The sequence below is a fragment of the Macrotis lagotis genome, chromosome X (assembly GCF_037893015.1).
Source record: "Macrotis lagotis isolate mMagLag1 chromosome X, bilby.v1.9.chrom.fasta, whole genome shotgun sequence".
NCBI classification, from domain to species: Eukaryota; Metazoa; Chordata; class Mammalia; order Peramelemorphia; family Peramelidae; genus Macrotis; species Macrotis lagotis.
In genome coordinates this window covers 543,099,195-543,113,142 of record NC_133666.1, presented here as the reverse complement: position 1 = coordinate 543,113,142, position 13,948 = coordinate 543,099,195, and the positions used below count along the sequence as shown (strand labels likewise).

The 13,948-nt window shown below is 33.4% G+C and overlaps 1 protein-coding gene across 1 annotated transcript in view; it reads right to left on the bottom strand.

Annotated features, from left to right (window-relative positions):
- Nucleotides 1-2,014: 2,014 nt before the first annotated feature.
- NECAB1 (N-terminal EF-hand calcium binding protein 1) overlaps nucleotides 2,015-13,948 on the bottom strand; it is a 221,208-nt gene continuing 209,274 nt past the window's right edge. The window contains exons 11-13 of the mRNA XM_074199984.1: nucleotides 6,581-6,658; nucleotides 4,950-5,041; nucleotides 2,015-2,918 (exon numbers count right to left, since the gene is read on the bottom strand). Of these exons, the coding sequence (XP_074056085.1) occupies nucleotides 2,890-2,918; nucleotides 4,950-5,041; nucleotides 6,581-6,658 (199 nt within the window). The 3' untranslated portion in view covers nucleotides 2,015-2,889. The remainder of the gene's footprint in view (nucleotides 2,919-4,949; nucleotides 5,042-6,580; nucleotides 6,659-13,948) is intronic.

Genomic DNA, 13,948 nt, shown 5'->3' with positions numbered 1-13,948 from the left:
CTCTCATAACCAAAAAAGAAAATGTTAGGGATTTGTAAGGTTGCACATGCGTTCATCTTCAGCGCTCTATTCAACTCTCTGATTTCCTTATAATGTCAAGAAAGTATTTGGATGAAGCATTTAGTAAGTAAAATTCCTAAAATTATTTTTTTATACCATGAATCTCCTGTAATGAAACGCCACCCCAAATGTTACTGGAAAGTGTTTTTCCAGCTCATTGTCAAAAAGCCACTTACCAGTTATAGAACCATTATTTTGAGGAGGTTCATCTGGATGGGTTTTTGTCTTTCCTTCACCCTTCCTCCCTCTCCACCTCCCCACCAAGAGAGAAAACGGTGAACATTTTTGTGTTTATTTTTCCTGGGATGAGTCAAAGAAAAAGTGGCTCTCTGGACCAGGAGTAAAACTATTATTTGTCAGAGGATAAAAATGGTGTTCTAAAGGTAAGTGTTAATCCCTCTCACCTCCAATGAAGGGATCTTGGTTGGTAGAATTTCATTCTGACTAAAGGTTTTTAATTTGATTAAGCAAGTCCCTCTTCTCTTCCGGTCTTAGAGCCATTTTTCCTGAGAATCCTAGTTTGTAGACAGACCAAGGTCTTCAAACTTCAATCCCTCACTCAGCTGCTCTCCCCAATGAAAAGGTTCCTTCTGAAGTGCTGAGAAGTACCAAATTTTTTATGATGAGCTGTTATAAATATATACAGCACCTTTAAAAAGAACAGCTTTTTACTTTGCTAATTCCTTTTTCCTATACAATAGTTTCATTGCAGTCAGAATTTTCATATGCGATTTAAATTCTCTCACACCTTAAATTGCCTTTTCTTATTTGAGTCCCTTTTGTTTAGTAATTATAAAAAAGATGTAGAACCAAAATTTGTGTATATTTGGAATCTGGTAAACCCTTATGCTGAATATCTGTTGCATAAACCATTGCTATGGGCAGAACACTTAATGTCATGCTACCATGAGCCAGACATTGAAGACCACACTGTATTAAAAGAATCATTATGATTCCTAAACATGATACTGAAAAGGACCAGCTGGAGCAGTGACTGGCTCTAATTTATTACTTGGCACCTGTTTGGGGACTTCATTTTATTCCAGCCATTTGAAAACAACTTTTTTTCAGGGAAAGGTTAAACAGAAATTGTGCACTGTTTTGCTATGGTGATAAAATTCTGATAGGTTTTCAAAGTCAATGATCCTTTGTTACTGTACATATTCAGAATGAGACTGCAAAGACTTTTTATATTCTGTCTCTTTGCTTTTGTACATATGTATAGCATGTTTGAATAATCATTGTACATCTCCAGTAATGCTGAGCTTTGCTTTGTATATAAATTAAAAGAGTTGAGAGAGTTATTATTTTGTAATGTTTGTCTTCCATAGTATTGGCCAAAGACAAGTATTTTAACAGACCTAATCCATCTAACAATCAAAATAGCCTGCCTTTATACATTGGAGGAATTCTGAAATATCTAACAAATGAATTTAATTTAGGATAGAGGAAGATTGATGGGTACACACAAAGCTCTGTGGGTATTTCAGAGTCATGATTATATTTGAGAGTGTTTCTGTTATCTATAATTTGATAGCCTTTAAAAAGTAGATTTTAAATTTAGCTATTAGCATTATATCAGGATGAAAAGATGATAGACAATTTTTACCTTAAATTACTTTCCCCAAAGACTAGCAAATTGAAAAGAATCCTAATAAGAGGTATATGATTTTTTAAAACTATTTTCTGTGTGATGATTTAGCTATAAAATGGTTATTTAATGTTTTATGAGCTTGCAAAGAAAGGCATATACCTTTTAAGGAATCTAAGGATTATATTGCTGAAGACAGAAAATTAGTTTTTAACAGATGTTTCTTCCATTGACTAATGCTTTACCATTTCACTTGACTCTTTATTTTCTTAGATTAACTTAGTGCTGAAAGCATTTTGATGCCAGCTGGAATTTGAAATATTTTTATTTTATTTTATTTATTTATTAGAATACCATTCCATCCATCCCAGTTACATGATATAATCAAAGACAGTATTATTTTGAGCCAGATCATCCTAAAGCATATACTGTTCCCTGGACTGAAATGTGCCTAATTTGTAAGTAGGATTTAAATTATGTCAAATACTCCTTACTTGGAAGCTACATTAACTCTAAAACAACAACTTTACTCATATTATTCATAGTATATTACTTAAAAAGTTCCTTACCAGATGCACTCTTAAATTTATCAAGGAATTGTTTATTGACAACCTTAGGAAGATCTGACTCATAATTTGGTAATGGACAAACAGATTACATTAAAATCTATTTTATGCTCTATGCATTATAAGTAATATAGATTGAATACACATATTTTGGTGCCATTAACCTTGATATAGAAGTGGAAAATCAATACAATACAGAATAAACCATTCACACAGAAAAGCAAAAGATCCAGGTTCACAAATAGCATGATTTAACATTTTAACAGTATGTGACCAAAAAAGAATTTATCCAATGAAGAAGTAAAATAATTCCTTCTTAAGTTTACCTTTAGTGCTCTACAACATATTTTGTTTCTGGTAATGATTTTTTATAGCTCTTGAAAAAGTATTATACATTTGAAAACCATACAGTATCTTAGGACAGCATATAAGCAATACACTCATCATGAAAATAGTTAATAGAGGAATTTTTAAAATTTTAGTTAAAATTTGCCACAAGTAAGGAAGGGGGACTAGGACATAGGTTAGGAAAAAGCACATGTGAAAAGGAACAATGAATTCAAATATATATATATATATATGTATATATATATATTAGATTAATAGCCATATATAATTACATAAAGCTTGTTAAATGTAAATTTCACTGTTTACTTGGAACAATGAAGGCATTTAGTTGTTGTTCAGCACCCACCATGAAGCTGAAAGGAAAAATATAATTTTAGTAATGAAGTAAACATGAATGAGAAGAATTTCATCTACTTGATGCAGAGAACAAAAGCCAAACAAGTTTATTATAGCACTTGCTCCACATTTGGTTTAGATTATATATAATTGTTTAAATGTAAAGTAAATCATAGAATTTGTGAGTCTCACTTCTATGAAGCCTTTACAGATTACTTTATCAAGTTCTGGTTACCTAGGGCATATTTTTTTCCACATAATTTTATCTTGCCATTATTAGTTCATATGAATATGGTATGTCTTCCATCTAGTGATATTTAAGCTTTTTGAAAATGGAGCCATGTTTTTGCCCCACAAAATTCAGTATGTTGAAGTAACATTTTAAAAAACAATTTAAAGATAAGAATCATAGACTGCCAGAGAAGTTAGTTCTAAGTGAAATTGTTATATCTTCAATTCTCTTCAGTTCAAATTTGAAATTAGAAGTGCAATGGAATTCCTTAGTGGATCAAAGAAGGAATTAAGTTGATGACTAAACTGTCACTAATGCTTTTATAACATTTTTGTTCATCCAGGAATTTTATTCTGTTTAAAGATCCCTTCATTCCACAAGCAAAGGCAACAGCTTTCACACATCTTTGATATGGATTATTATTATTATTTTTTGAATCAGTTCTGTGATTTCCTCAGAGGAAACTCCCTATACATACATATATATATATATATATATATATATATATATATAAAATTTAAATTATTTAAGGTGACTAATGCCTCTTGTATCCAAAATACCACTAGTTTCCATATAATTACTGAAACATGAATATTCCTTAAGTTTGAGGATTCAAATTGTGCAAAATTTTAAATTCTGAAGATAAATAATTTAAAATGGAATATTTCATATATTCTCTTGAAATGGAGTGGGAGGGACCAGTAAAGAATGAACAGGTTAAAAAAGGTGCACCGTGTACCATATGATGAAGACTGGAAAGCAGTGGTTAGAAGTAGAAGGGATCACTCGCCACAGGGAAGACATGGCCAAATTGCCTTTAATTAGGCAAAAACATTTTTTTTTGCTGGTATGTTGTATGAACTTTATTGTGGTTTTTGCTATTTTTACCCTCATAAGAAATATATACTAATCTCTCCTAATATTTCTTCTGAACATAGTACAGATCCAGATGTAGAATAAAGGCTTATGAATAGCAGTTCTGAATAACAAATATTTTCTTCATCTCTACTTGGCCATCCTCCTGTACATCTAGGATCCATAGTTATCAATATATCAAATATTTTACTACTATATATATATATATATATATATATATATATACTATAATATTTAAAAAAACAGTAAAATACATATTAGTTGGTAATGTCATTCCTATAATAAATTTGCTTTTTTCCCTTATGATTAACTTGGGCAACCAAATTGGAAGTCTTGGGAGAAAGGTAGTTTTATTGAAAATAAGATTGCTTCTTGGCTTTAAATAATCATATAAAATGAGTATTTTGTGCTTCTCAATTGCTCACTATCTTTTATATATTTTATATGAAGTTAATATGTGTGTGTGTATATATATATATACACACACACATATTTTTGTAGAGTCTGTTTAGTTGCCAAATATTTATTTTAATATAGTACACAGTACACAGTAATTATTTTTAAAGAAAAACTAATATAAATGTATGCCTCTTCTAGTTGAAATTTTGACATTTATATCTGTATGCTAAGTTTACTTAATGCAATTGTGCATGCTAAACACACAACTATGTGAAAATTAATACTAAACAAATTTATCAAAAATCAGTAGGAAATCTAATTGTAAGGAAGCATCTGATCATTGTCTGATTCTTGATAATTATAAGAATCTTGGAGAAACTCTTTCTTATATGTACATTTGAGCTGGAAAGAATATGAAAAAGAAAGCACTAGGTAGTATGGAGGAAAATGATAGTACTTGGAAAGGGCTAGGGGGAGTGGGGTGAAGAGGAAGAAGATAAAACTATGGAAAAGCTAAATGTTGTAAAGCCAACATAGTTACCAGGAACTAGCATAGTAGATGTGAGTTCTGGAGTTTCCAAGAAATCCACATTGCTCCTTTGGAATGCCTTGCTGTAATTCATCTGAAGGTGACTGTATAAACAATTACAAGTTAGTGCATTTTCATTCCTCTTTTTTAATTTTTCCAAAACACGACAGAGGTTAAAGTCATGTATCATGGGATTAGATATAAAAAAGTTGAATACAGGATTTTTTGAGGGTTATATAAATGATAAATATCAAGAGAGGTAGAATCTAGGAAATTCGCTAAATAGGTTTAAGTAGAAAACATCTTGACGGATTAAATAATTGGATCAGGCTACCATATGAGACTGACAACTAGGGAGCAAAGTGGATAGAATGCTGAGCCTCTAGCTGTGAGCCCCTGGACAAGAAACCTTTCCCTCATTAGTAAAATGAGCTGAAGAAGGAAATGGCAAAACATTTCAGTATCTTTGCCAACAACTTCAAATGGGGTCAGGAAATTTTGGACATGACTGAACAAAAAACATAAATGGATTTGTTTGTTTTGTTTTGTTTTTTAAACTTTCCTGAAGAATTAGGCTTGCAGGCAAGAGGCTGAAATAAATAAAAGTCTTTTTAGTGTATTCCATGATATGAGAATTATGCTTTTCTAAATTAATATTGGTTCATATTAGGAGCAGCCTTCTCTAATCTTTAATGTGGCTTGAGGGGAAAATATTTGTATATATATATATATATATATACATATATATATATATACACACATCAAATATACATATACTTAAAAGATAAATGGTTCCATTGATGTGAGTGCAACATAGTTTGCCACCATTCTATGCCTTGGCATAGGCTTTGTGAGATTCTATGGTCATTTAAAAAAAATTGGTGGCCAACTTGTTAAGTAGCATTCTCAGTTTAGCTGAGTAAGGCCAACACATTACCAGACCAGTAATGGAACCTTTCCAGGTTGCTAGAACATGGCAGCACTAGTACTTTGTTGATACAACCTTTGAGAATCTAGGGCCTCCACAGAGGCATCCAGATAGGAGGTAGAATAGTGCCATGGAAAGAATGCAGAATTTACTGTGAGAGGGCTTGGATTCAAATTACAGTTCACATTTTCCTTTTTTGACCTTGGATAAATAATCCTCTCTGACCTGATTTTCTCTCCAAAAATAACTAGTTGAAGCCCATTTTAATATCTGCCTTACATAGGTTAAAGTGTTTGTGAGTGGAGGGGGGATGAATCTGGGCTATTCTCATGCTGAAATATGTTTCAAGACCAAGGAATCACATCACTACAAGACCAAGGAAATTATTTGAGGAGAATCTAGAAAAGTATAAGAAAATTGTAAATATGAAACCACAAGTTTCCAAAAATACTGGGATCTGTCAACTTTTTACCTTTTTGGTTCCTTAGAAGCATCTGGATTCTTTGGTAGGGTTTTGGGGTGTAAATTAAAAACCAACTATAACTATCAGTTGTCTGGCAAAATAAATTTCTATTTTGCTTGCCCCTGGTATTCCCCTTCTTCAATTTCCTCATGGCTGCTGATCCTCATACCAGTTAATGTCTTCCTGGCACTCTTGAAGCTACACCTACTTTTTTTGGTCTATGCATAAAAACTGAACTTGCTTTTAACTTACCTATTCCACATGCTGCTATTCTCCCAGAACTCATAAACTATAAAGCGAGATTCATTTGAAAGCTTCTGAATAGAAACACTGAATTAAAAAAAAAAGTTAGTTGAAGGATTCAAAGAAACAATCATATATATACATATATATATATATATACACACACATATACACATACATATTCGATCATAATCACAGTTGATACATTTAGGGTTCTCTGGATTTTTTTTAACTTTGAATTTTCTTCTTTGGGATCAGGTAGACACAGTCTCTAGAAGTAGTATGGAAGCATGTGGTATAGAGGACAGACTTTACTGTATCTGAACATCCTATGTGACTCAGTGACATGTACTTAACTGCTCAGTACCCCAAGAATATTATAGAGATCAGACATGGTAGCTTTTAGACTTAAAATTTAAGTTTAAATTATTGGAAGGTAGCCTAGACTAGATTCAAGTTAAATTGGAAGAATTGGAATAACAGAGAATTGGCTAACTTGTTCTGAATCAGACAAGCAATTTAGGGACAAATGACATCTTAATTCATCAGAGATACTGATGTGTTTACAGAGGCTAACTTAAATCCTTCAAAACCTAAGGTTGAGGGGTAGCTAGGTGGCACAGTGGATAGAGCACTGGCCCTGGAGTCAAGAGTATCTGAGTTCAAATCCGGCCTCAGACACATAATTACCTAGCTGTGTGACCTTGGGCAAGCCACTTAACCCCATTTACCTTGCAAAAACCTAAAACAGTGACATAAGTTATAGTAATAGTAAAGGTAACATAAGTCATAAAATCTTGAAATTGGGAGCATCTGATAACAAGCTAATGAGTATTCTAGTCAGAATGTAGAACATAACCTATAAATGCTCATATATATGACTCCATAACCAAGAAACATTTGTACCGTACTCTATGTGCAGAGGTAAGACATAAACCCTGTCCTCAAGAAGCTGACAATTAGCTATTAAAAATTTAGTTAATAAAATCTCAGGAAATACGTATCAGGCACTGTGCTAGGTGCTGGAAATGAGTGAAATAATCCCTACTGTCAGAGCTAATGTTCCAGTGGAATGATGTCACTGATTTCAACTTGTCATTTACAAGTCCAGAGGGAAATGAGTTAGCTGAGGTCTAGCATCACTGCCAAACAACAGAACCTCAGGAGTTTGAAAGGACCTCAGAAATCATTTAATCCAAACTGCCTAACTTAGACCCCGACCCCCCCCACACAGGTGGTAAAGCAGATAGAACATTGGACCAGAGTCAAGAAGACCTGAGTTCAAATATGGTCTTGTACATTTATTCACCTTGTGACTATGGGCAAATCACTTAACATTGTTTGCCTCCGTTTCTCTATTTGTAAAAGTGAACTAGAGATGGAAATTGCAAATTACTCAAGTATCTTTGTTAAGAAAACCCTAAATAGGGTCACACAAGAGTTTGACACTACTGAACTATAAGAATTCCATCTAGAATATCTCCACTAAGTGATCATCTAACCTCTTGAAATCTTCTTGGAAATCTTGGGCAAGAACACAGAAATTCATATTCCTTATTAGACCAATGTTCTTTTTTTATACCTAATTGATTCACAATATTTTAGTAATCATTCTATTAAGAGTTCCATTGATGAAGTTCTTGGAGACTTTATCAAGGTAGAAATAAGATGCCTTGGGGATGTGTTCTGGGATATGAATTCCTGCTGCCTCATCTCTTAACATTCCTGCCAGGTAACAACACTGAAACATCTCCTCAGTCCCCTGGCCCCATGAGATTGGAGAGGGTACAGGATGGATATTGGAAAGTTCCTCCAGATCCACCATTTAAAGAAAGCAACCTAGGGCAGCCATTTCTTAGTGGGCTGCACTACTCTGGTTCTATCATCATGTTCCTTCCTGTCTCCCAAATCTCACTCCATTCTTTGACTTTTTATGTGTTTTTCTTCATTAGGCTCTGAGTTCTTTCGGACTGGGACTGTCTATTGCCTTTATTTGTATCATAATTCCATAGGATGATTGACTCTACTGCGAACCCCTTGATTTTCTCAAGGGGTCTTTTTTTTTTCTTGGTAAAGTTCCCTTTTCAGAAAAAAAAGATAGTGTCCTACAAAGTTATTTCCTGGCAAGGCTCTCCTGTAGTTAGCTAGTGTCCAGGTCTTGAAATCTCAGGAAACACAACCTTCCTTACAGTTTGTTCTAAACCTTGGTCTCTTTGCTTGAAACAAGATCCTGCTCAGGAGACCAGAACTTCTCCTCAACTGCTCTTTGTTTAAGATGATTTTTGTTAAAATTATTTTTGTTCCCAAATGACTTGTTAATCAAGGTATCATTTAACACTTAATATATTCTTAATTTTTAAAATAAAATATTTAGGAACAGCGAAGTGATGTCTTAGAAACAGTAGACACTGGAGAGCTTGGCAGTACAAGGCCCAAGTCTGGTATCTTCACCTTAACTAGCTGAATATGGTTAAATCACTTCATATTTTCAAGGTTTAATTACCTTTTCTGTGAAGTGAGAATAATCAGACTTGTGGTTATAAAGAAAAATAGCAACGTAAAATGTCATACAAATGTGAGATGTATTTCTCAAGTGATGTTTTTCATTTTTAAGAATAATGTACATAGATTTTCAATTTTTGGAGATTTTATAGAAGTGGTTTTAATAATACAAAAATGATTATGGTGTCACTTGGATTATGGACATAATTAGGAAATGTGAACATGTTTATTTTGTAGTTTAAAATATCAAAATATAGTCCATTGTTATTCAAACTTTTTATATCTGCAATGTGACATTTGAAAGGTAGCTCACTGGACACAATCCTATGATTGACTAATAATATTTTAAGACATAAGGGTATATTTCTCTTCAAATGGCTTCATATTTTTCTAAAAATGAACTCGTTATGAATAGTAGGTGGTAGTTAGGAGCCCTAGTTCTTTTGCAGTTGTCCTAAGAAGACAAGACCCTCTTTTAAGTGCATTCAATTAGAGGATAAGGTGAGTGCCTTTAAAAGGAAATATTGTATATCATGCACTGATTTGTACCAATTGGGAGATGCATTGAATCCTTAAATTCAGAAGATCTGGAAGAGTGTCTTGAGAAAACAGCATGAAGAATATTCCAGAAAATTGTAGATTATGTATATTCCTAGAGACACTTTATATTAATTTTTTGTAGATTAGTAAATATAGAAATCGCTTATCATCTGTATGACCTTGAGACTTAGTTTCCCCCTCTGTAAAGTGAGGAAATTGGTTTGTTGCTGTTAGGTCATTTTGGTATCCAACTCTGGTTCCTTTTGGAGTTTTCTTTGGCAAATGATACTGGAGTGGTTTGCAATATACTTCTCCTGTTCATACAGATGGAGAAAACTGAGGCAAACAGGGTTAAGTAACTTGCACAGTAAATTGTATTAAACTCAAAAGATTTTTTTTCATTGTGATTTTTTTGTTTTGTTTAGATGTGATTTATCTAAAAATGACCACTAGGTGACACTGTAATACTTAAAAGTTTTAGATTTGGAGCCATCTGTCTTTCCTAGTGTCACAGGGACAATACATGCTATACATTTGCTGTAATGTCATTTTGGTCCTTTTTGAATATGAAGGACAACAACCAACCAGCCAACCACTTACTGCTTTCCCCCCAGATGTTTCTGGTGTATAGGTTTTATTTTTACATAGACTTTTTTATTTTCCCCCATAGGCTAATCTAGTAAAAGTCAAAAAAGATGAGGCAAAAGTATGAATTATTTTCTCAGCCTCAGGTTTACCAGGGAGACAGGTCTTATCAAGTTAATTTACTATTCTCATGAAAATTTCATTCCCTTTAGTCTTCCTTGATTTACTCATTTGATTTTAGTGCATAATGGGATTCAGAGCTGGAAATGACCTTAAGAGATAATCTACACCAACACCCTTAATTGACAGATGACAAGCAAAGCATTGTGAAAAAGAACACCAGACCCAGGATTAATAGGACTTGGCATCAAATCTCAAGTCTACCACCTACCTGTGTTACTGTGGGCAAATCTCTAAATCTCCTTGGTCTCACTCAGTTCAAGTCCTTTCTAATTCTAAATCTGTGATTCTATTATAATCAGAATAGTAAATAATTGGAAAGAATGCTGAATTCAGAAGTTGACACTTGATAAAATGGGGAAAATATGTATAGAAATTATTTTACTATACACCATACTATACACTATATAAGGATAAAATGAAGTAATGATGTAAAGCATCAGATGTCAACATTTTGGACTCAGAACTCCTTTTTACTCTTAGAAATTATTGAGACTTCTTCCTGCAAAGATTTTTTGCTTGTGCAGGTTGTATCTATCAATGTTTACCATAATAGGAATTAAACATCTTAGTGTTGTTACGAAAATAGCTTTAACCTCATTGATAGCCTGATAGTAGTGCTTTACACACACACACACACACACACACACACACACACACACACACACACACACACACACACACTGTGTAAATCTCATTTGATCTTGGGAGGTAAGTTGTAGTTCTATTATCCCTATTTTATAGATGAGGAAACTCAGGCTAAGAGGTTAAGTGACTTGCCCAGAGTCACAAAGCTGTATATGTTCTTGGTGGGATCTTAATGCAGATCTTCCAGATTCTAAGTCTATTACTGTATTTTTGTGAAGAACAATAATTTATGGTCATGATGATGATAATTGACTCATCAAAAAAAAGTTGATATGTGATATAGTTTAAAAAAGTGTGCATACATAATGGCTCAGAACTTAAAGGATCATCCTATAGCTATTTGGAAACTTACTAGGAATATCCAAGCTTTTGTTCATACAATAACCCTAACTTTTAATTCCCTCCCAAAACTCAGCTCTTGGAATATTTCCATAACAGCACTATTTTCTCTGAGTTACAAGGGTTTTGTACTTAAGGGACCAGTGGGGGAAATGACTCAGGAAGACAGCCAGGAGAGAAGAAAGTGGTTGGTATTAAAAGACTTAAAACTCTTAAATATGCAAGGAATGGGAAAGTGAGGATCAAGCAGATGCATAGCAAAAGATGAGATTCAAAGCTATGCAAAGTCAGTCAAGCGAGCCACTCATATGAACTGAATTAGACTAAAGCTCATGGTTTTAGTAACCATTAAGAGAACTAATCAAATGGTACAAGTGGAAAATTGAGTTTGACTAGATTGATTCTTTCAGGTGTGGTTTCCATTTCTTTGAAGGTCAATCTCCAGCTATTTTGGGATAATGGTAACAGTAAGAAATGAGTAAAAGCTACTAATAATCAAAATTGAATGAAGAACCACTAACAACCATACTTATCCTGCTACAACAGAGGAGAGGCCAAAACCTTGTTTTCAAATTCTAGAATCATAAAATTTCAAAGTTGAAAAGATCCTTACCAGTCATTTAAACCAGTCCATTAGTTAAGAATCCTTTCTGCAACTAACCCAATAAGTGATCAACCATTTCTCACTTGAAGATTTCCATGGAAAAAAGGGAACTTTTATATCTCCCAAAGCTAGCCATTCCACTTTATTAAAGGGAGGACTTTCTACCTGTCATTCTATATGATTGCAGGAAATAAGCTTCCATTTCTTTATTATATTGAGAGCATAACAAAAATTAGAAACCACATTTAGTTCTAGTATCCTACCAAAACTTTTTCCTTGGTCTATTTTTCTCTCCACCATTAAAAGAGTTCAAAAAGTTAGGTCCCCTCTTGAATCTGAAGACAGAACAAAAGGGCAATGGAGAAACAACCACTAAGTTTTTGTTTGTTTTGACTAATGCAATTAGCAACTTGAGAAACATTGATGCCAGTGAGAAAAGGAAATCTGCCCTTGAACATCTTACCATAAGTAATGTGCCTCAATAGTACGCAACAATAAGTGCTGTGGGGAAGATGACAAAGATATTTTCCTTGATCTCAAGGAGCTAACAATTTAGTTTGAACAACAAAAACTCATAAACGCAATCATGGCATAGTGAAAGATAAAACCAGGAAGCAAAATTTGAATAAGCACATACCAATGCCTTTAGTAAATGATTCAACATCTCCCCCCAAACCTGTCTCTCCTTCCAATTTATTTTTAATTATGGCACTACTGTTATCCCAGCAAACCAATTTTGTAGTCACTTTTAACTTTTCCCTTTCCATAAAGTCCTAAATTAGTTGACAAATCTTTTGTATTAATCATATTTCTACTCCCTATAAAAGCACCCTATTCCAGGTCGTCATTGCTTCTCATCTAGTTAATTGTAATAACATTCAAATTGGCTTTCTTCCTCTTGCCTATTCCCCTTGCCTAAAGTCATTTTTTCCAACTGATACCAAAATAATCATCCAAATGCATCATTCTAATGTTGCTTCTCTATTCAAGCTTTTGATTGGTTCTTATTGCCTAATAAAAAATGAACCTCCATAAGCTATTTATGGTCAACCTTTCCAGCCTCATTTTACACCCTTTACCTTTTTATATATTACAATTGGACTGCCCTTCTACTTCTTGTCTTACATTCTTCTCATTCCTTCTTCCACCAAGAACTAGTTCTGACCAAAAATTTAGAATTGGTTGCAGAAATAAAAATGAATAAGGTGAGAAAATATTTCAGAGACTTGAAAGAAAGGATAGGCAAGATTCCATGACCTAAAATACTGATATAGAAAGCTCTAAGGAAAGAAATTCTGAAGATACAAAGAATGCCAAATGAACAAGAAAACACTCTGTATGTTGATGCGAATGCACAAGTTGCTTATCAGCTTACATGTTTGGAAAGATGTGCATAAGATAGAAATAAAGGCAAGCAATATAATGTGGAAACAGAAGAGTTGAACTCTTAAGAATAATGCATAGAATTCCAAAGTTCAGAATAAACAGATGATGGGAATGAATTTGAAGAGGCAACAAAATAGATTTAAAAATCTGTGTTGAGTGCATGATAAAACTCAAGAAAAGCACATGATTGATATTCTGTTTTAGATATAAAAAAGTTGAATGAGATCCTGAAAAATGCAAATACTCAAAAGATTAAGGAAATCTTGTAAATACTTAGAGAATGATATATGTCTAGATTCTCAACTGAGGACACAATCTTAACTCCATTTTGTTATAACTGGTTGATGATGAGCACTCATAGACTGGAAAAAAACCAGTAATTAGGAAACTGAATGCTTCTATTTGAAGGTCATGATAAACATTTAAGATTTGGAATTTTTAGTTTTGTTCCAAATTTGTGGTTTCATTAGTGAAGGGAACTCCTAGTGATTAACCTTCCTTCACCTATTCATATTGGTAACTACTCCACAATTTGGGTTGAAGATTGCACAGTATCCTGAGAAGGTATGTGATTTGCCTATGGTCATAATAGT